The sequence below is a fragment of the Coffea eugenioides genome, chromosome 6 (assembly GCF_003713205.1).
Source record: "Coffea eugenioides isolate CCC68of chromosome 6, Ceug_1.0, whole genome shotgun sequence".
Classification (NCBI taxonomy): Eukaryota; Viridiplantae; Streptophyta; class Magnoliopsida; order Gentianales; family Rubiaceae; genus Coffea; species Coffea eugenioides.
Window position 1 is genome coordinate 14,470,269 of NC_040040.1, and position 22,441 is coordinate 14,492,709.

At 36.9% G+C, this 22,441-nt stretch overlaps 1 protein-coding gene across 1 annotated transcript; it reads right to left on the bottom strand.

Annotated features, from left to right (window-relative positions):
• Nucleotides 1–4,464: 4,464 nt before the first annotated feature.
• LOC113774759 (protein TSS-like) lies at nt 4,465–20,707 on the bottom strand. Its single transcript, XM_027319375.1, has 23 exons — nt 20,140–20,707; nt 19,664–19,725; nt 19,494–19,586; nt 18,396–18,468; nt 17,499–17,888; nt 17,333–17,397; nt 17,112–17,243; nt 16,577–16,618; nt 15,956–16,477; nt 15,674–15,831; nt 14,302–14,806; nt 13,998–14,060; nt 13,754–13,855; nt 12,671–12,991; nt 12,503–12,595; nt 12,327–12,428; nt 12,129–12,233; nt 11,002–11,135; nt 9,352–9,535; nt 8,490–8,621; nt 8,298–8,410; nt 7,416–7,488; nt 4,465–7,328 (listed from the first exon to the last, which is right to left on the bottom strand). Exons 1-23 carry the CDS (start codon nt 20,207–20,209, stop codon nt 5,148–5,150), a joined length of 5,715 nt encoding a protein of 1,904 aa, XP_027175176.1. The 5' UTR covers nt 20,210–20,707; the 3' UTR covers nt 4,465–5,147.
• Nucleotides 20,708–22,441: the final 1,734 nt, after the last annotated feature.

Genomic DNA, 22,441 nt, shown 5'->3' on the forward strand with positions numbered 1-22,441 from the left:
TGGGTAAAGAGAAGCCAAGTTCACTTGCTACAATGAAGAGAAGGAAAGAATTAAGTAGGAAACAATTACACACAGCAAACCTGCCTTTATTTATGCAAATTTTCAATAAAGATCACAACAAATCTTTTGAACATCCCATTAAATATTCTATGTGGTTCGTGCAAGGAGGAAACTGGCGGAGTTGAACTGTCTGAGCCGAACTTCTTGTCTGCAAACACAACGAGAAATAAAGGCCTAGGGGTTTTGTAGCCTCGGGATGACTTCGATGCCTGAGTTAGTGATTAGGAGTTCAGGAGTTTATATGAACGAGAAAGCAGATGAGAATGTGTTACCTTTGATTATGGATAATGGGAGGTATTTATGATCCCAAGTATAAGTCCAGATTTCAGGAAATCACGGTGAATTGATAGCCATAGGGGAATATTAGATCGGCTCCTAAGCACGCGATTGTTGACCACCATAACCTACATTTGGCATTTCTAAGAAGGTCATTTCCAATAGTTATGCTCCCTATCGCATATATTTCTTACCCTTCCATTTGGTCCTCTTCCCAAAATTATGTTCACTTTAATCACAGGAATGTCTCAATTCCGACAGCAACTGAAACAGCTCGTAAACGAAAATACGAGCTGCATCAATTATTCATTTTTCAAACCTTCGAATTTTACTTTTCAGTATTCCGTGGCTAGGGCTGACAGCCAAGAACTGATCAGTTTCTAATTTTTCATTTTAAATTAGATGAGAGATTTAATACTGTTTACGAAGGGTAGGATGTCGAGTGATTTTGTTTCAGTTTAACTAGTACAGAGGAAAGAAACAAGCATACTTCTGGAGGACAGAGGCCCTCTTACTTAAGCTTCTTTTGAGCTGAAGTACACGTTTAGCAAAGTCCAGGATTTCCAACCGTGCAGGTGTGTTGCCCTTTCTTGAAATTTAAGCATGAAACGAAAAGAAAACCGTGCAAGCCCCCAAAGTGAAATTTGTTACCCCACTTTCCAGCAGATCACTATAACAAAATCTTGAAATTTTCTGAAATGGCTCCTTTTGGTTGCACTTTTCCCAGGTATTGCTGTCGACCTACATTACTATAGAAGGTGTACACAATGTATGATGCTTTTAAAAGTTAGCCATCAGGAAGAACAGTTATTAGACAACTGCAGATATCAATTACAAGCTGCACCTCTACCTATTCGACCTTAATCAAACCGCTGAGATTTCTATCAATTCAAATAATAGCGTTTCACAATTCAGGTAAGACTAGGAGATGTCCACCGTGCTTGCGCACGGTGGTACGGTGTAAATATGCCCAGGTTGAGGGGACAGTGAACATGTATTTCAGAAGATATTTAACGTACAGAGAAATTATTTAGTTCGGTTGGAAGTTTTTTTGGATTCTTAGCATGGTTATAGAATGTATACTGGAAATGCAAGTACATTTTTTATTTTTTGTCCTATAACCTTTGACATGCACCTTGGATGTTTTTAGGAGCAAGTACAAAGGCACTAAGGTTAGAAAAAAAGAAATGTCTGGAAGAAGCCGAGTGTTGTGGGCAACTTTTTCACCAGGATAGTTTTACATTTGTTAAGTCTAAGCTGGTAAAGAAAAAGAAGTTGCAGAGCATGGAATAATGTATGAGCAAAAATAATCCTTATATTAAACGCTTGAAAAAAGAAACACGATGCAGGGAAACTTCTATTTTTGATTAATCTAAATTTATACATTTTTCATGATGGAGTAAACATGGAAACTATGATACCACGAGAACTGCTTTTCTACACCATATTTGTCAAAGATCAGAACATTGTAGGTGTAGCTTGATTCAGGAAGGAAAGCTAAAATTTCATCTAGTTCCAGTTGATGCTCAGCAGCAAAAATGTCCCAGTTATCTATAAACTGTCTTCCATGGATCGTAATAGTTAGTGTTTTGTTTCCAAAACTCAGAGTAACAGAAGGTGTTTTGTCACCAGGTAAGCAGTTAATTCAACATCGTTAACATTGCTGCAGAATAATCACAGGAAGATGCATTAAAAAGTAATTAAAAACTTACAAATTTATGTCGATTGTGCCCTGTAACAATCTGATAGAAACACGCTCCTTCAGTTAAGTTGTGCGCAAAATCTGGTTTCAATGATGATAAAACTCGCTGTCGTACTATTCTTAGTTTTCTATTCACTGCAGAGAAAATTATATACGTATGAGGCAAGCAATTTTTTTTGTTAAAAAAAGAAATAATGAGTGAAATCAGACCAAAAAGAGCAAGGCTAACTTTCTGATTCAAAGGACGGCTTTAGATGTAAAATATTAGGTAATGGATCTGTCCATGGCATGCGTGCTTGCTGACGGTCCTCTGAGAAATGAATCACATCAAAAACTAAACTTCCGGAATGACGGAGCAAGAAAGCATCACTCTGCCTCAGGATGTTGCTGCGACAGAATTCCTACCAACGTTATCCAAACCACTATTTGTTGAGTTTAATGATCCATGTTTTGTAGCCCTCACGCAGTATAATTTGATTGCACTGGTGTTTAATGAGGATTGCCTGGAATTGAGTAGGAAATATCTAAAATTTGCAGAGAAATTCAAGCATTGTGAAAGCTGAGATAAGGTGTTTTTGCAATAATGACAGCGAATCTGTACAGCAAGGATATACCTGGTCAGGCACGTTCAATCTGAAAAAGAAGCAGCATGAATGAAAATGCGGTATTTCTTGCTGGCGAATTGGATGAGCCAACACTCTCGAGGGACTGCATTTTTTCTTATTCTTAGCTAAAACCGGGACAGTGTGAAAACAGCTACAACTCTAGGAGATGGAGCGCACAACCTGCATGCAACAAAGAGAAGCAACTCACTCAACGCAGGAACAGCGTGAAACCAAGGAAAAAGCATCAAACACCCATAGCAAACGTCCCGCAAAGCAGCTAACATAAACTTAAAAGGCATGAATATGTTTTCACAATTCAACCGGCAGCAAATGGCATAAATAAAACAAAACAGCAGCGACTCATCTATAAAGAAATAACAAAGAACAGTTCAAGGAACAATGACATATGCAATGAGGAAAAAAAAAAATAACCAAACACGTACAGATAAGAGGAATAGCAGTGACTTAAAAAACAGCAGCATATAAAACAATGGTGCGAAAGAGAAGGGAAAAAACAAGTAAGGAGCTAACAAAGGCAACGCACACAACATAACCAGCTAAGCAGTTGACAAACGTAAACCATCTAAACAGCAGTTACCATGGAAAAGCAATATAGTGATAGGAACTAATCTTACGAACAAAAAATGTTAATCAGTAAACAAGCGAAACTGAATGCAAATGGATAGAAGAACAACCTCATTAAGCTTAGAACCTGGATAGGCACGAAACAAGAAATATAATCTGATAAAAAAGAACTGTAAATTAGAAACAGAATGAACACCTCTTCCAGGTTATAGCAACAAGGAGTATATCAATGGCGACAGCAAGAGTCCAAAAAATGCAACAGAACCAGTGAAGGCTGAGCAGCAGGTGCAAAATAAGCTGGAGGAGAGGAATAGGAATATAAGACCAGACGTTTACATGAAGAACGACTAAAAAGCAACTCTCCACCTCCATTCATGAAAAGCTGGGCCGAGAAGCTTCATGAAAAGCCACAAAGAGTGCCTGTGCGTTTCAAATCCGAGGAACCATTAAGACGCCTGAGGCCAGCATAACGAACGAATGTATAGCCGCCCTGTCTACTCGAATATATATATTTATTGTTGGGCAGTGTTAGTAATTAAGTCAAAAGTCAATGTTCCTATTGGACACTCTGATCTATCTATTTAACTGATAATTTATAACTAATAAATCCCACAGCAGGGGTAATTCAAGCTGAAATTCGCTCAAATAGGAAGCAAGTGCCGATAAGTGATTCAGTCTCTAGCATCCTGTTATCTGCTTTTAATAGGAAGCTAATCATCACCACCCCGATTTTAACAGCTCAATAAAAAGCACGCTGCCTTTCTTATAGGGTTGCTAGCAAAGACGCTATAATTACTGTTGGGTTCCAAGGACAAAAGACATTTGATGGAGGACGACCACTTTCACAACAAAGAAAGACGTTGGGTTCCAAGAAAGAAAGAGCAAACAAATACAAAAAAAAGGAAAAAAAATTTCCAGCTCGGGCCACTTTCAAAACCCGCACGTGAGCAAGACATGGAGGACGACCATGCTTTGGCACCCTCTTCCCAGTTTATATACATTCTTTAAATGATATTTAGCGAAGTATTATTATCGTTGTCTAAGAATACAGAACATAATGATATTGATCCTGTTGCATCTCTACTTTGGAACATACAAAATTAAGATCTATTTTGATCTTCTGATCGACAACATGAATAAATTAGTGGGTTTGTTACTTTAGCGATCATTATGTTAACTACCATATTGTTCATACTCAATAGCAAATTTAACGAAGCATATTTGCATACCAATGAATAGCAGAGCTCAACCTCGCCCCGAAAAGAGAGTGGTGTATATAAAAGCCCAGACTGCAAAAAAAAACTTATTCATGATCCTTTAAGTTTCAAGATGCCATACAGACTTAGCAGCCTAATGTGTTGAGCCTTTCAAGTCTGTGACTGCTGATATCTTCGGCTAGCCTAATTATCAAATAATTGGAACCAAAGCTAAAAATCCTTAAATTACAGCAAAGCGTAACTGGGATGAGAAACTATGACACCCTGGCAGATCTACATTGCACTTCACAGTCATCATTTGTAGAACGCCTGAAGATGCAAAACTCCTACAAGATCTTACTTGGTTAGTAAAGAACCAACAAAATTGAATTCCAGAAGAGAACGAAACAAGTTAAACCCAATAGTGCGGTCCTCCATCAAAATCTGTTGCTCCCTCGGTTAATTGGCAATGCAACTTACTGATTTCAAGGTAGATAATGCTGATTTGTACAACATATCAATCTGTTCTCAAAGTGCATCATCAGCCAACTCATATTTGGTACCTTAGCAGCTATAATGGTCCTTCCCAAAGGATAGAATCTCAGCTATAAAACTTCATGACTTTCACATATACCAAGTCTCACTAGTTGCTCTTGGCGCTGTGGCATTTCCGACGACTTGGCTCTAAGACTGTTCAGTTCTATCAAAAGTTAATAGACTTTCTCAACTTTGGACCTCAACAATCTCAGTTTCGCCATCACTATAATCTCCCCAACGTTTGATTTTAGCATTCTCCACCACAATGCTACCACAGCTTTCTTTTGCAGCAACAATCTCAGGAATTGGAGTGGCCGTACCTGTGGGTTTCTCTTCAGGATCTGTACATGATTTTGCAGCAACTCCAGACTCATCATCACATGGTTTTTCACCAATGTCAGATTGATCCTGTTCACCTTGCTCGACTATTGAGCTTTCAACTGTCAAGTTCCCGGAGGACTCCTCACTACTCCCATCTGATGCTACTTCATTCTGATCTTCAGCATGTTCTGTAGCACTTGCAACTGAATAAGGTTCTACAGATACTATTGGTACTGGTAACCCATCTTGAGTCACTGGAAAAACATGCAAGGGTACTGGAGAACCATTTGGTGAAACTAGTACACCATTTTGAGATATACTATAAGCATTTGGTGATACAGCAGTACCATTTGAATAGGCTATATAACCATTTGGAACCCATGGCTGGCCTGGTACAAACTCAGCCGCATGTGGGTTCATTGCTCTTGGCAGGCTGAAGTGACTTCCATCCCCATTATGTTCAGCAGTCTGGTAAACAGTTTTATTACGTGGAACCCGATTCCCTGATCGAATATAACCACCTGAGAGTCGGGGACCATATGGAACTCTTGCAGTTGCTGACTGATGTGGTGATCTACGAACTGGACAAACGGGAGCCAGTGGTGGAATATTTACAGGAGGAGGCAATATTCCTCCAAGCTCTTTAAAGCTTTGCACTGGAACTGAGCCAGAAACTGGAACTGTTGATGGATTAAATGGAGGTGCAGTTGCAGAAAGCTTCTTGCTTGTTCCTTTTCCAGCCTCAGTATCCCCTTGTTTTTCTCCTTTGGTTGGCAAAGAGCTTGCAATTTCTTTACCTTCATTTGCTTCATTCTCAGCAGAAAGCTTCTCCTGTTTAGCTTCTACTGCATTTTTTTGGTGAAATGTATGTTTTTCTGACAACAGGGTGGTATTTTCTACCGAAGTAGAAATAGGTTCATTCTCAGATGAAGCTCCCTTACATTTGTCATCTTGTCTTTCAAACACTTCAACTTCGGAAGTGCCAAGTTCTGACTTTTCAGAAGTAACAGAATTCTCAGCTTCCAAAACAGAACCTTGTGCTGTTTCCCCTTCCTTGCTTTCAACAGTACTCTTTTCTTGTTTACCCTCAATAACTTCAGATCCTTTTACATTAGAACCTCCAGTTTCATCTCCTTCTAAAGATTTGACTAAGGTAGTCGCTCCCTCTTCTATTTGTACCATTCTGTTGGCATTTTCATTCATTTGCTCATCAGGATCCACTGGTGATTTCTCTTCAGTGGGACTCTTAACTTGTCTTTCCTCCCCATTATTCCTTTCTACCACTTCACTTGCAAATGTCACACCTGTCTCCTTGCTTGATGGCAGACTTGTTTCTGCAGACCTTTCATTTGGAAACTTTTCAGTCACTGCCTTCACAATTGTACCAGGTGGAGCTAAAGCAACTTCTTTGTAGGAAAAAAGCTTTCCAGTCGTCTGAGCACTGACCGAACTTATGGTTTGACCAGCCTTACTAACTGGATCAGTATGAGCGGGGCTAGCTGAGGCTGACTTTGGGTTAGCTGATTTTTCTGCACCAGTACTTGAAATTGCAGGATTAATTGACTTAGGACTGAAGCTAGCACTCTTTCCAAACTTCTTTAGAGCAGGAGTAGGTGTGGAAGCAGCAGCAGACTCATCAGGTGATGTCCTTGGAGATGAGAAATTGGTACTTTTACTACGGAATTTGGATACCTGAGAAGTGTTCATGAAGTTGGTGTTCAGCTTTGCGAGGCTGGGCCTCCTTGAACCAGGAGGCTTGCGGCCTATAGCTGAGCGACCCTTAGGTAAAGCTTCTTGCCAACCTTCTTCAGATATATTATCCTGTGCAAGATCATCATGATCATTTAATATGGCTTGCTCTGCTGAAAATAAATCATGTTTTTTGTCAATGTTTTCCACATATAGCAGCTCAGATTTGTTCTCAAGATCAGATTTATTCTCTTTATCACTGGAATTCTCCACCGCAGAATGAGCTGGTGATAGCAATTCATCCTTGTTATATTTGTCTTCAACAGTCTCCCCATTTTGTCCTATTTTGGCTTTTACCTGCGTCATAATTATGATATTCATCAGAATGTAGCAGCATACATTGAAAGTACACGTAAGAACCTCAGAATTATTAAAGATTTTGACCTTTGCACGAACTTGTTTCTTTTGGGCATCCCGTACTTCGTCCGGTATTATGTAATCCAGCAAATCTGACACACTAGTACAACAAAAAAGTGGAACTATGCAATCAAGAACCATAGAATCCATAATGCAGTCACAGCAATTTTCAAATTTTAATTCTTCTATATTTGTGATGAAAAAGATGGTACCAGAATGGGATTATTTGGTTTTAGAGCCTGGCTGGGAGTGCAGTGCTTTCGCCAAAAAGGTAATTTTAGGTGATAAAAGTACTTTTGAGGTTTCTGGTGAAAATCATTCCATAAATTCAGGAGTAGTTCTTTTGGAGCTAAAAGAACTATTAGCAAAAGCTCAAATTTGGTGCTTTTAGAATAGTTTGTGTTACAAAAATAAAACATAAAATTTAATCAATTCATCCTATATTATGAACTCAATAAAGAGATAAATACATTTTAAAAATTGAAAATTACACATTATCTAACCCAATAAACACTTATCGAAGTATGCATCCAAGTAACATGCTTAACCACTTAATAAGTGCGCTTATTAAAAGCTCTATTAAGTGAAGTATTTTGTATAAGCTACCGCTACCCCAAACCGCCACTTAAAACGAGTTTTAAGTCAGCTCCTTTATGTTTTGGCCAATATAGGTGGATGCACTGAAGGTTTACCAAATACTATGTAAAACTTGAGCACACCAAACAGGTTTTTGATTTCACTAATGGAAATCCATGCCTGTTAATTATACGAATTTGAGGCACTCAAGAGATTCAAGCATTTCCATTAACCTCCATAAGGTATTAAATTTAAGAGATTACTCCAATTTAAGTATTTTCTCACAGGATAGAAAATGCAAAATGGGAATGAAAATAATAAACAGAATATCACCTTAAATGTCCTTTGCTGGAGATAGAAGCATCTGGTTTTGGGGTACCATTACGCGCTGCTTCTTGCTGCTCCAGGGCCTTAGACTCAAAATATTCAAGCCATGCAGCCGCATCCTGAAGAAACATCTGATAAGATTGAAATATTTATCAACTGAAAACTATTCAGGCTTTGTTGCAAGATAATTTGTATCACCTGTGTACGAAGATCATCTGGTCCAAGTTTTGCTTGCAGTATTTGAAGAGTGGTTTGTTCATGCTGAACGCTCAATGAATATGCTTCCATCAAAGAGAGAGCAATTGCTATAGCATGATAGCTGGCTGCAGTCTGAAATAGCCACAAATGTCAGTTTTAACATGCTAAAGGAAAGCTAGAATCCATTATGCTCAATGCACAAGGCAGAGAAAAGAAGAAATATATAGAAACAGTGATCTTTTGTTTGAGGAAAGCCCTTGTTTAAATTTTTGCAAAGATCTGCTTACTTTTGTAAATCAGATACACAGAAAATTAGTTTGTGTAGATTTGCACAAACAACATATCCACAACCAACCAACATTTACAACTACATTTGGTCAGACCAAATGACACCAAAACAACAACAATAATAATAACAGATGATGATGTAAAATAACTGACAGATTGACAGCACTGAACCAAACCCACATAGTTTGATCAATTTTTTCATGAGGTTAGGTGTTTTCGTGGACACGTGCATATGTCCACAAGAGCAGTCATTCAAGAGGGAGAGAAGTTTAAGATTCCATTATAATTTTTGCCAAACATAATTTGAATCTCTGGTAATTTTCCCAAAAACCATGACTATGCACTAAGAATGGTTCTTCTAGAAAATAGCAAGACATCTGCTGGAATATATAGCGGAGTTTACATATACATACACACACACACACACACACAAATATGTATGTATATATGTATTTGTGTGTGTATGTATGTAAGGGTCTTGTATTCTTTGCAGCTAAAATTCAGTATTTTATGTTATCTCCCCTTCTTTATGCCTCCCTCTGAGAGAGAGAGAGAGAGAGAGAGAGAGAGAGACCTGGATATGATCAGCTCCAAGAAGTCTTTGGTTGCACTTAAGAGCCTCATGGAGGTATCTAAGAGCAACGTGGACATTGCCCAAACCTTCTTCCATCATTGCAACATTAATGTAGGTGGCAGCCGTATTTGGATGAGATGGTCCACAAGTTAGATGCAAGAGATACAATGCACGATTGACATACCTATGGGAAACAGACAAATATTATTCAATGAAAAACAACCAAGATCATATAAACATCTGTGCCTCAACATCTCAAGACTCAAGAGATAGTCCTTTAGCACCATGGGGATTTGCCTTGTACATGACTTGGTATTAGTCCGTCTTAATACTCAAAGAACTCTTTCACTCCTATTTTTAATAAAAGTAAGTAGATGTCATGTTCGATTTAGCAAGTTTAAGTCTTCCACTCAACCAGATTATCAACATAAATATGTCAGAATTTTGTTAAGCATATTTTATATAGTCAAGAACTTGTTACAAATCAACAGCTCATGCACAATTCTTTTACTGCACATTATTTTTTTGAACTTACCAGTCAAAGGCCAAAAGATTAGCAAAAGTTGGAATTTTTTCCAGGCCCAAAAGGTTGCAGCTTATTTAGATTATAGTTAGTGCCAACTAGATAAGATTCTAAAGCCAAATGGATGATAGTGTACTAAAAATATGATTATGACTATGACCTGTTTTCCTTGACTGTAACCAGCTCACTGCAAAGATTTTGCATTGATGGCAATCAACTACAGCATCTTACAGAAAGAATATTGAACCATAGGTAAAGCAAATAAACTGCCAGAGCCACCTCTTAATAACATTTCAAAGTAGTTAAGTTTCCAGGACCTTTAAGTAGAATCACAAACAATGGGAAACTGGACTACAGTTCAAGAGCAGATCAGAATATAATACATACATATAACATGCTATGCAGAACTGTCAGCCTGGAGCAATGACAAAAAATAGTTTGGCACAGATCACCTAGAAATTAAACCCATAAAAGCAGTAATAAGGAATTAAATGGTCAGATAAAAGCAAGTAAAAGGAACTATGGGAATAAGAGATGCAACTATTGTTGCAATATGATGTTCATGCTACCAAACAACTAAAATTGTTCTATGTTCTCCACAGCAGGACCAAAAACATACATATTCTTTGAGCCGTCAAGACAAATTTGTGCTTGGTCCTCTAGAAACAAGAGGTTGCCATGCAGGCTACCTGATAGAATTTTCAGTAATATAGTAATTTTCACATTGTTGATACATTTAAAAAATTTTTCCATGTATTAGAACAAGTAAAGATGTTTAGCTTAAAATAACATATGTAAGTTCATTGAGAAAGTCAACTGATTCCTTAACCAATTCTCATCACTTGTACCGTTTTTGTCATTAATACATTTCTATCCTCTACTCTGAAAAAATCCAGAAAAAATTACTTTACTTTCCAGCAAAACTAAAGCGAAAGGATTTCTGAATTTCCTCTTTAAGGGACAAGTTAGGTGAAACAGCTGCAGATTAAGCAATGTACCTTATCGGCAATATTGTAGTAAAGGTGACTGTTTTCTAAGTAGGCAACAAAAGCAACAAGAACAATCAACATTTCAATAAGAATCTATCTAGGTGAAAATTCTTTCAAATTTAAATGTATTTGACCTACTTTAAGGCTAACTCAGTATGCTGGAGCCGATAGTAAAAGACAGCCAAGTCTCCGTAACTTTTCATTGTGTCTGGATGATCAAGTCCAAGCTCCCTCTCATTTATATCCAAAGCTTTTTGCTGGTAAATTGTAGCCTGAATCGTAGAAAAATGGTAAAAGATGACAACAGAGTTAAAAAGTTAGTATGTGTTTAATAGCATGATAAGTAGAGAAAAGTATTTTGACAGTATCATGAGTTCTCACGTCATACTAGGTAAATCAGAAGTATATTTGGTAAAAACCATGCATTTACATTTTAAGATGTCAAAGTACGGGTTGAAAATAGAAATATGTCATTGAAACTTTACATCAATACCAGCAATGCTGGCCCTAACCGTGCAACTCCGTTGGTTCTTCTACAAATATTTACTTAGACATGGATTTATGCATCACTGCATTTTCTACTTTCTTTCAAATGCTCAAGAAATTAAAATATCATATAACAATTAAAGGTCCCAAAGATCTCCAAGAACCGAAAGAAAAGAAGAACCAATATTTTACACCCTTCTAAGTGAGAAGCAACATATAAAGCATAAGCATGGTATGTGTTTCCTCCAATTTATCTTTACTACATTGAGTGAATGACTACAGAAAGTCACAAACTAATAGACATTCCTCTAAAATGTGTAATAGTTTCTAAAGGTTTGGGATCTGATAACCTGAGAATTGTTGAAGAAGAAATGCATGAAGGAGCTAGGGCAGTAACCTTCACATCGTCTAAAGATTTACCATTTTTTTTAATGACCAAATTAAGATATTCTACCATAAAAGTTATTTGCAGTGGAGAACACTGGTTCACCTTCTCTTGCGATAAGGCTACATGATCAATTTCTCGTTTAATCTAATACAAGCAAAACTGTATTTCATTGTGTTTATTATAAACAAGTATTTATATAAACCAGTCCAATTTACTCTTTGTTGACCAGCTCAACAAACCAATTAATTCAATTTCGAATACTCATAGCAAGGAATGATATGCTCCATTTTTTCTGTGAATAGTTTCTTCTTGATATTTCAGTGTAAGCTGCACTCTATATCCATCCAAAGGATTTGCCAATTGATCATGGGTTCCAGTATTACATTCATACCTGATTAAAATCTCCAGTATGGTAGAGAACCACAGCAAGAAGACTATATGCTCCGGCTGTCATTCTATGGTAAGGTCCACAAACTGATACAAGTTTGGAGAGTGCCTGCAGAGTACAGAATGGAGATTAGCATCGTCAACAATTCAATCTAGTCAAAATAGATCCTTGAGTTGCCAGGGAGATGGAAGTTTGTGTTACCTTAGTTCCATAATTGACAGCATCCTCCAATTTACCCTTGTCCAAGGACGTTTTTGACGATTCCAACAAAGTACGCCCATCAGCAGACGAACACACAACATGCTGTAGGGAAATTTAAATGTTGTAATTAAAAATTATTCAAAATCAACTTTCACTTGAATTGTAGAGTTTTATACCTTATATACAGGTATCATGCTTATAATGTCTGTCTTCTTAAAAGGGCAAGATGAATCCATATCATAGTCCCTGGGAACAAGCTCTAGTCCAACCTGAGAAAAGATGACATCTTTTTATATAACTGTGGAAGATTATGACATCTTTTCTTAGTTTGAGAAGTAACATACTTTATGGCAAAGCCCACGAAGAATCAAAAACTTTCTGAGATCATGGCTGTTTTCGTCCTTCCATTTCCACCCAAATCTATTTAAAAGAAAAGTTTTCACCCACTTCCACTTCAATGTATCATCATCAGTAATTTCTGAATCAGCATTTCCTCTAGATGCTGTTCCTAACAATACATTTAAACATGATGCAATTGATGAGGCCAAGTCTCCAGCATTATCTACTGCTGCTACAACAGCATGCAATACATGTTTGTAAGCTCGAACAACCATCTCATGTATACAGAGTGATTGTACATGAGGAAGCTTGTCTGCAAGTTCAACCTGGCATGACAGCACAAAAAATAAATTTTCAAGATTTATTGTTTCTTTGGTTGCTAATAAAGAATATAGAATCTTAAGTTGGACATATTCATGTTTCATTACTCATTGAAGTGTGAAAATGGTGTTCATCCATATAATTTAAGATATAAAGGTAGTAAAAGAAATTCATCTAACAAAAATAAACACATAGAATTTTTCATCAATGACAGTGAACTTTTATCAAAGTCAATCATCTAACAGTTACAGGATTTAAACTTACTTCTGCTGATATATTTATGTATCAGAACAAATCATCTTAAAATCAACTCATATTTTTCATAAAGATAGTTCAGCTACCTGAGTGTAAAAATTCTAGAAATACCATATGGAAACAGCATTTCGCATTTCAAAATGCCTGAATAATGCAGAATAGCCCTCCCATGAGTAGATATAAATTATTACAGAATTTTAATGATCATTCCAAAATTTACACCTCGAACTTTTGTAAAAATTTAGCATCACTAATTTTGGTGTTTCGGTTTCAAGAATGCTAGATGCAGATGTTTCCAAAGTACAAGCTTCTGCAAGATCACAGCTAGTTGTCATTTACAATAATATTACTATCTTAATGATGTGCTCTAACTTTCTGGCTTATTGCCTTGATAAAAGCCTGCTCACTTTATCACAGATTCACTAGTCATAAGATTCATCTATGATTTTCATATATTCAGTGATGCAATAGGTGTCAGAAGATGGAAAAGCATAAATGAATTGAACTATTACCACGCGTCCTAAGGAGAACATTTGCAAACCCCTTGTATGCATGAAATCAGTTAACGTCCTTCCGTCAACTGGTGAAAGTTCAAGGGAGCCAAAATCAGCCACCTGTCAGTTTGGTAAAATCAATACTTGATGCTCTTTATCATTTCAATGAAACCAATAGTTGCTGGTCTTAAACTCCATTAATTGAGATTTCAAAGCATTAATAAGCTCCTATATAAAGAACGTAGCAAGATGTATAACACACCAGTTTTGGAAGTGCAGTATCAGCATAGTATTTGTGTGCCATCTCAATCAACTCGCTGGGCGACTGCCAACATGAATGAAACCAAAGCAATCAAGTTTTAAGAAGACTAAACCTCTTGGGGCACATACATCATTTTCCCGATGGTTAGACCATTAAAATTTCTGAAGAGTTGTCTATCACATATCACAGACAAAGTTAAACGCAATGCAAAAATACTCTTGCAGGTGTTAGTTAGTACATGAATCACAGAAAATAATACAAAATCAATGCAACTATGTCTTCCTTTATAGAGCAGTTAGATAACCTTTAGGTGAAGACCAGTCTCTGACTCTTTAAGGCGCAAATATGATGCTTCAGAAAGCAATTCTTTCCACATCGTTTCTTTTGCCTCATCTAACGTTGCTAGCTCTTTCTTTCCCGCACCAAAACCATCATTTGCAACCTCTTTTCTTTGCTCAGATTTTGAGGCTCGGTCATCCGATTTTTTCTTAATATCCTTGAGCAGTCCACCACTTTTTCCAAGCCCCTTTACAGCTGGCTCAGCTTTAGCTTTTTCACCTTTTTTAGAGTCAGTTTTACCTGAATCTTCATTTTGTAAATGTTGCACCCAACAGGCTCCCAGCTCCCATCTAACTGGTTTTGGTTTTGCTTGTTTAGTATCCTCTCCTTGCAACCTCAACAAACTTTCACCTAACACCTTTCTTACCAATGACCTAGAAGTGCGCAAATCTTCAAGATCTGTAATATTTGATCTTTGAACTGGGCTGGATGTCTGGGATGTCGATGTCTTGTGCAATAGCATTCTCAAGCTGAGATGAGATGACCAGACACTGGTTACTGACAGTATCATTACTATGAAAGAAAAATGTAATATTAGCTACAGTAGTTGCAATGAAGCAGTGGTAGATCCACAATTTTGCAACTTGGCTGGGGGGAAGAGCTGGCAAATTTGAAGATAGAAATGTTGTATATAAGTTTATCTTACAACAATGGTTGCAAGAGGGAAATGACTGAATCAAATGAAGTAATTTTTTCCCCCTAGGGACAGAAATAAAAGTGTATAAAAATTGCAACAATGGTATAATGCTACATAGGGTTAAAAACAAGAAAATAATCCTTCAAGGACAAGGTAATAACGCCAAAAAAAAGTATTAAAAAAGTATATTTGAAGACTTCTTTTTTTTAAGGCCTCAAATGTTTCTGAGAAAAAGTCAGGGGACCGGGAGTGAAAAACTTAAACAAAATTTCAAGATCTTGTATAAAAAGGATCTATATAAAGACCACCCTGCTGCTCTACCCCTGCCTACATCAATCCATTGTGAAATATACATACAACATATGCAACTAGAAAGTGGCATGCTTGATGCATGTAGTTGTGCCATGAAATCTCATAGTTAAGCAAGTGCCCAATATCTCCTAAGTTTTCCGTATGCTAACTATTAAGAAGGAAGGTTGTTGCTCTCATTAGGAGTAGAATTGATATTTTACAACAATTTTTGCATTGTGAGAGTTATGCAAAAGTTTGGTATATATCTATTTTCAAGTGAGGATTCAATGACAGCATTATGAATGGCCATTTTGAACCAAGAAAGCATACGATTTCAAACATCATAGGAACCATATACTAATGTAAAGGCAGGAAAATTCTCAAATCTTGAAGCCAAATGAGAACTGACCTATTCACGTTCAAGGCATTTGCGCCTCCCTCAGGCTGGTCGTCAATTTCAATGTCCTGGGAAACTAAACTATCATTCTGATTTGTTTCAGCTACTACTTTGACAATGGCTGTATAGCCACAGTGTTTAACAACCACAACACCCAGGGTAGAAGTATCCTGCAAGAAAACAATATGTGTGAATAATGAAAATATATTTTTTTTCCTCAGAAAATGTCAAGAACAGGAATGACATCTGGAAAAATTTAAGAAAATGAAGAACAGAACGTATTGCTAAACTGACATGGACAGTTGCACTTTCATCTGCAGTTATGCCTTTAAGTAAATTTCGCTTAGTAATTTCCTCTTGTGACATTCCAAGAACTCGACTGCCATCAGTCTTGCAATCCAACTTCATACTTGCATCAGCCACATCCATTGTCACCCCAATGAGTAAATCTCCAAGTTTCTCTTCATATTTGATGGAACTAGAACCAGTTGTTGAGTGCTTGTTATTTTCCACTAAATTCTTTATTGCTGCAACAGCTTTAAAGACTGAAACGTCGATGAATAAACTGTGAAGTAGAAAGGCTTTCCTATCTCGAGTTTGCCTTTCCTCTGTCGTCTTACATGGCATTGCTGCCAAAATTGCAAATTCTTTTGCCCACTGCCTATTATCATGCTTCCCATCTCTTCCTTGTCCACCTCCATTTCCTCCCCAATTTTCATCTTCAACAGGCAATGGTGGAAATGCCAACGGCTGCTCAGCAACAAAAGGTGGTACAACCCATGTATTCGCTCGAAAACCATAAGGAAGATTCCCAAACTGAAAAGAACAACTGAAGTTTACAACAAATTGTTGTTCTATATGTTTTCCATCCCAAATATTTGGATCAAGACAGAATGACGTACAAGAAATACTTACTTTATTGTGCTCAGTGAAAGCTTTCAGCAGAGCTTTATATGCCTGATAACCACAAGATAAAGTTGAAAAAATAAGTGATCATGCTTACTGAAAGCATGAAAGGAAATAACAGTTAGGGACTCAAAGCAAGTAACATGGATCATGGCCAAGACAAATCCAAAGTTATGAGCTTGTGCCTCAAGATTGTTTACACAAAACATCTTGTCTTTACGAAGGTGATAGACATTAAACAGTACTACTAAATTTGCTCTTTTTCTCCGTTTTTTCATAATTTTTCTCTTTTTAAAAGTTGCGAAGTTAGTAACTATAAAGTTTAAGCATAAAAGACTCTAATCTCTTTTTATTTCCTTTTTCTTTTAACCTCATATGTTGGTATTAGTAAAGTGTAACCTGTAAACAAAACTAATTTACTGGTGAAATGCCTAGCTCATCGCGCAAAGTATAATGTAAACATAGTGGATCTATTTTTAGCAAAAATAGCCCATTGGTCAAGAAATCAATAAGGTAAAATGGTATCGGAAATCCTGATACTTACAGCATCAAAAGCTCTGCTTAATTGCTGGAGTAATCCAACCAAAGAGTGGCTCAGAAGAATTCTTCTTCCAGCTGGATAAAACCCTTTCTCACAAACAACAATTGTTGTTGGCTTTCCACTGCAAACCCTAACCTGTAACAAATTTAAACATACAATTCAATCAAATACCTATAAATAATTACATAAAGAAAAAACAAAAAAGAAGAATTTATCATAGTTACATCAATTTGGAAGAAATCATCTTCCAATTTATCCTCCAGAAATGGTCGATTTGATCTCCTAATATCTGCAAAAATATATTTGTTCAAAAGATGACAATTAATACGAGATAACATACAAATTTTGGACAAAAAATAGCAATAAATGATTTTAAAATAAAAAACTTACATTGGATGGGAGGAGTGAGATGAGAGAAGGAGAAAAAGTCGTAGAACTGCCCGAGCCGCGGCGGAGGACACATCATAGCTGCTGCAGCATCGCCATTATTCTCCGCCAAGCCTCCGTCGGCGGGAATAATCTCAGGCTTCGGTTTCTGGGAATGAGCAACGGTGCCGGACTTCTTGTCGGAGAGTTTGGGCTTAGAAGTCGGGTCGGAAATGACATTTTCCGGGCCGGGTTCGGACTCTGAAGAGCCGGAATCCTTATGACCCGTATCCTTTGAACCGGGTTTACTGTTCGGTTTCGGCGAAGAAGATGAACCGCCAAACGATGTCGTGCAAGCGACAATGTCGAGTAGTCGTCGAATATGGCCCACGGCTTGGCTTTCAGTATAGTCCTCTGCAAAATTTATTAGACAATGGCCCCTATATTTTGTGATAATCGACCATAGCCACAATACTCTTGATGAAAAATAATTTATGTCCTAACATTCAAATGTTTTTCAGTATTTTCAAGGATCACTAGATTATAGGTCTAATTATCCACGAGATAAGTTTTATAAAGCGTTCTAGACCTCCCAAATCATAAAAATCAAATGTTTTTCTAGAAGTGTCGTATTGTAAGAAATTTGTATAGTTTGATTATTGCATAAGGGGATAAAAATTAATCAAATTACTGTATCTAAATCTTAATTTGCATAATTCACAATCCAAACACAAATTTATTGAGTTTATAGAAACAAGACTTAAGACTAGAGAACATCTTTTTCATTTGACAATGAGATGGTATGTCTTAATTCAAGTTGATATCTAATCTCAAAATAGAAGAAATAATTACTCAATTTGAACGATACAATGTGTTTTGTTAAAGAAAAGAAACATTTTGGAAATGTAAAAATTATAATACCTTCAACAATGGTGAGATGGCACGGTTTGAGAGAGGCGATTTCGACGGAATCCTTCAGCCGTGGGCCTTTTACCTGCTTGGAGGTGCAAATCGTTGGTTAGGATTTTTTTTTTTTAAAAAACTATTCATTAGTTAACTAATTAAAAAACAATAGAATTTTGGTGGAATATTCCCACATGATATTTTATCGTGGAAATTTTTTTTATTATTACTTCTAAAAAACTTGAAGAAGTGTTGGAAAATATAATTAGCTTCAAAATATTTCTCATATTTTACAAATTAAAGTAAGACATTCAATTATTACTTGAAGAGCACAAAACATTATCCATTCTCTTAACACGATTCTTTTTTTCAATTTCTGCAAGATTACTATGCATTCAAAAACACAAAATGCGATTTTCCAGGATGATGCATCCTCCTCATACTTACTTGTAAGAAGATTTTGAAAATGATGGTTTCCATAATCATGGTCCCAAGTTCCTCTTCCTAGCGGGTCGGACACAACTGATCCTTTTGGTAAGTTGGCAAATGATTTTGCACAGCTAGAGTTTTAATATCACAACAATAATATATTTATATTAATTGTCAAAGCTAGCATTTCGGATCAATCTTTTTAGCCTTTTCTTTTTCTTGTAAGTGGGAGAGGGATGGATTAGATGGCACGAAAGAAAGGAAAGAGTGTAAGGGAGAAATTTCGCATTCTACGCCCACACAATTGACACTAATATTAGGACTGCGACACTATATTAGTATGCCCACAAAGTTTTGGTAACTTTGAAGCTACCTCTCCCAGTTTTGTCCAATACCAGAGATACAACGACAAGACATGCAATCTTCTTAGATTGGACCAAATCTTGGATTGTGATTAATCGAGTACCTCAACTTCAATGACATGAATGCTATAACTAACTCCTGAGCTTCATCAATGCAAAATCGGCATCACGTACCCTTTTTCATTTTCATTCTGGTGCAGGAAGATGATAGATGAAAGGTCGTGTCTTATCTTATGTTTAGAGTCCATCAATTCTTAGTGTAAAATGTAATAAGATAACGTAGCACGAAGAATGGAGAATGCTGTACGAAGGTGAGAGCACTGACCTCGTGAGACATGGAGTAATTGGTTAGATGGCAGGTCTGAACATGGACAGCTAAAAGCTTTCTCACATCCAAAATCTTGTCCGTCGATATTCCCTGCGGTAAAATGTCCTCCAATTGGTGCACTTTGGTGGTGTTAGCAGAATTGGCAGAAGGCCAGAACATGCACTTACCTTAAGTGTCACCTGTGAATCCTCAGGTGTATCTACTGTTAATTCTATAACTGTAGGCATTACTGCAAGAAACCCCAAAACAGATGTAATTAATCAAGACTGAACTAACTAATTGGAAGACCAAAAAACTGAGGGTTGTTTAACACACACGCACGTATGAAGAGCTTTCGACCAATAACATGACAATAGGTAATTATAGCGCCACAAAAAAAAAATTAAAGGGAACTAAACTTGATGTAAAATCTGTGCAATGTTGTGGGAAATTGAGAAGTTTTGGCTCAAAAAAATGTTTTGTACTTGATGCAATTGTTATGATAATATGAATACTGTTCTGTCATCATGGTAATGTGAAAGCAGAAATGTTAAACCAATGCTTCTCGCCTAAAAGACAAACACTAGTGGGACCAAACAAAAGCATAGTTGGAGAAGGAAATTAGTGAAGGAAATAATAATATAAGATGAGCAGAATCGCAAACCTTTCTCTTCTTTCTTCTTCTTCTCTCCTTTAGCTTTGTGGGGTTTAGCTTTTCCAGTTTTAGGAGCCATTTTCTTCTTGAAACGATTGGGTTGTAGATAACTTTTGCTAGTTTACAACAATACTATAACCAGCTTCACTTAACTAAACAATCAATTGTTCTTATATTACAATTCAAAATGCACTGTAACCCCTTCTGCTGTTATTAGATGATGACTCCTATCAGTGCTAAATGCGCATAAAACAGACTATCTAATGCTCAACTTTTCTGGGCTAAGCTAAATAGTTGAATTCAAGTGAAGAACGATAAGAAACGGAGTAAAACGCAAACTTTGGATAGTGAAGAAAAATGCTTCAGAAGTTTCAAGTTCAGCTAGTTTAAGTGGTGCAAAGTGCAGGTTGGAATTGCTATTGTATACAGTTTTTTGAAGTGGAAGCACACTTTGTTCGAGAAAAGGGGCATAATAAAGGAAGATACAGAGGGGATGATAAATGTAGCGAAGTAAGGGGGTCCAAGAAGAGAGGAAGGTAAAGAGGGAAAACTAGCTCTCCTACTTGTGTTTTTTTTTTTTTTTGAGTTTTGAGAGGAGCACAAGATAAAAGAAATGAGAAATAGAAAGAGAGGAGAGTTAGAGGCGGATAGGATAAGGTGACCCAAAACCATGGCACTTGTGTTTGTCACAAGCAGTGGAATGTAAGGTTGGCAATTTAAGGCCTCTCATTTCACTAACTGATCATCTACGCGTCTCTCTCTGCAATTTTTTGTGCCTTTGTCATTGGAAGATTGGGTGCTAGAAGCAGCTGAAGTAATTCAAGAGACTTATCTTCGTTTCATTTGACCGTTTTCTCTCATTGAGAGGTTTTCATTTTTGGCCTGATTTGACCGGCAATAGTTCGATTAATTTGGCCGATTGATTTTATGCGCTCAAGTTCGTGCCACGTTCACTTCTATGTTTGTTAGTAGATGTTTGGCCAAAGTCCAAATTATAGACGATCTCCTCCTTGTAGTTATACGAAAATTTGAAGCTGTTCCTCGGACAAATGGCATGGAGACTAGTGGATTTTTGTATTCTAACAATGTCTTCTTGTGGCTAGTTAAACTCAAAGAGGATCTAGACCTTGCATTTGTTGAACTGTTTCAAGAATCAATCCTGAGTTCATGCTTGAAATTGCAGGAGCAAATTCTATGTCAACACTGAGAAAAGTCAAGAAATTGAACTGTTTACTATAATTTCCTTTTTGATATCTTGTTGGACATTGAAAAAAAAAATCGATTGGACCGGCAAACTAGCGAGTTTGTCTTTGTTCCTCCAGCACTGCACTTGTCTCTGTGTGAATTCTGAAGACAGATTTCATGCACGTTACTTGTCTCTCCAGCAAGCTTCAGAATAGAGTGACTATTAATCAAAACTTCGTGTGAAAGACCGATCATCAATCTTCTGATTTCTTGGAAAGCAAAAATATGAGAAAGAAGCAAAATGGAACGACAACAAAATCAGCAGCCTTCAGCAAATCCTCATTCTCTTTTGAGACAACTCCAATTCTTGACCAATCTCCACTAATTAAGATAGCTGAAAGGACCAGCAGACATGATTTTCTATTAATAGGTATGATCATGTATATTCCGCTATATAATATACCCAGCATCGATGAATCCCAATGAAAAAACTGCAACAGCAGACTCTGCAAGAAATGCGTTTGAAACTTTGAGTTGAAAATTCGGTTGTTTCAAGTTCTTGAATTCTCAGACAAATCTGTTTTCTTGGCCAATGGGACTGCGGCAGGTTTTGTGAGAGTTAGATTTAGCGGGGACAAAAAGATAACTTGCCACTACAATAAGTGGCACTCTGCAGCGTCAGCATTTTGTTTTCATTTAGAACCTGAGAGTTCTAAACCCTCGTTATCTATTACCATATCAAAATGAGTGGCTGGCATTGAATCTTGAAATTCATGTCATCGTACCGAAAGATAAAAGGAGTTAGCAAAACCATGGCCAGAAGTCAATTTAGTTACTTATCCAACTACGACTGTTGTAGCTTTAACCACAGGTTATACTTATAGGGAGCTAGAAAACAACAACACGGTTTTGAGTACGATTAAATTGGATTAAATTATCTCCTATTACTGTTTAGCTTGTGTTTGACCATTGAGTACGATTTCGACTTTCAAGTGGATATAACTACAGTTTATACAAAGTATTAAATGATGTTCGAAATTAGAGGAAGAGAAAAAAAAGAGAGAGAGAGAGAGAGAGGAAGTGAAGGGGTATATGCTTTCGGTAGATTCAATTATATAGCTATGAG

Bases quoted from the DNA above. Each gene is read 5' to 3' on its own strand.
- LOC113774759 (XM_027319375.1), bottom strand. From the start codon at position 20,209: ATGGCTCCTAAAACTGGAAAAGCTAAACCCCACAAAGCTAAAGGAGAG. The intron at 16,619-17,111 runs GTAAGTATCAGG...TGTGGTTATCAG, and splicing joins TAAGCAGAGCTTTTGATGCT to GCATATAAAGCTCTGCTGAA. The intron at 12,596-12,670 runs GTATGTTACTTC...ATCTTTTCTCAG, and splicing joins TTCGTGGGCTTTGCCATAAA to GTTGGACTAGAGCTTGTTCC.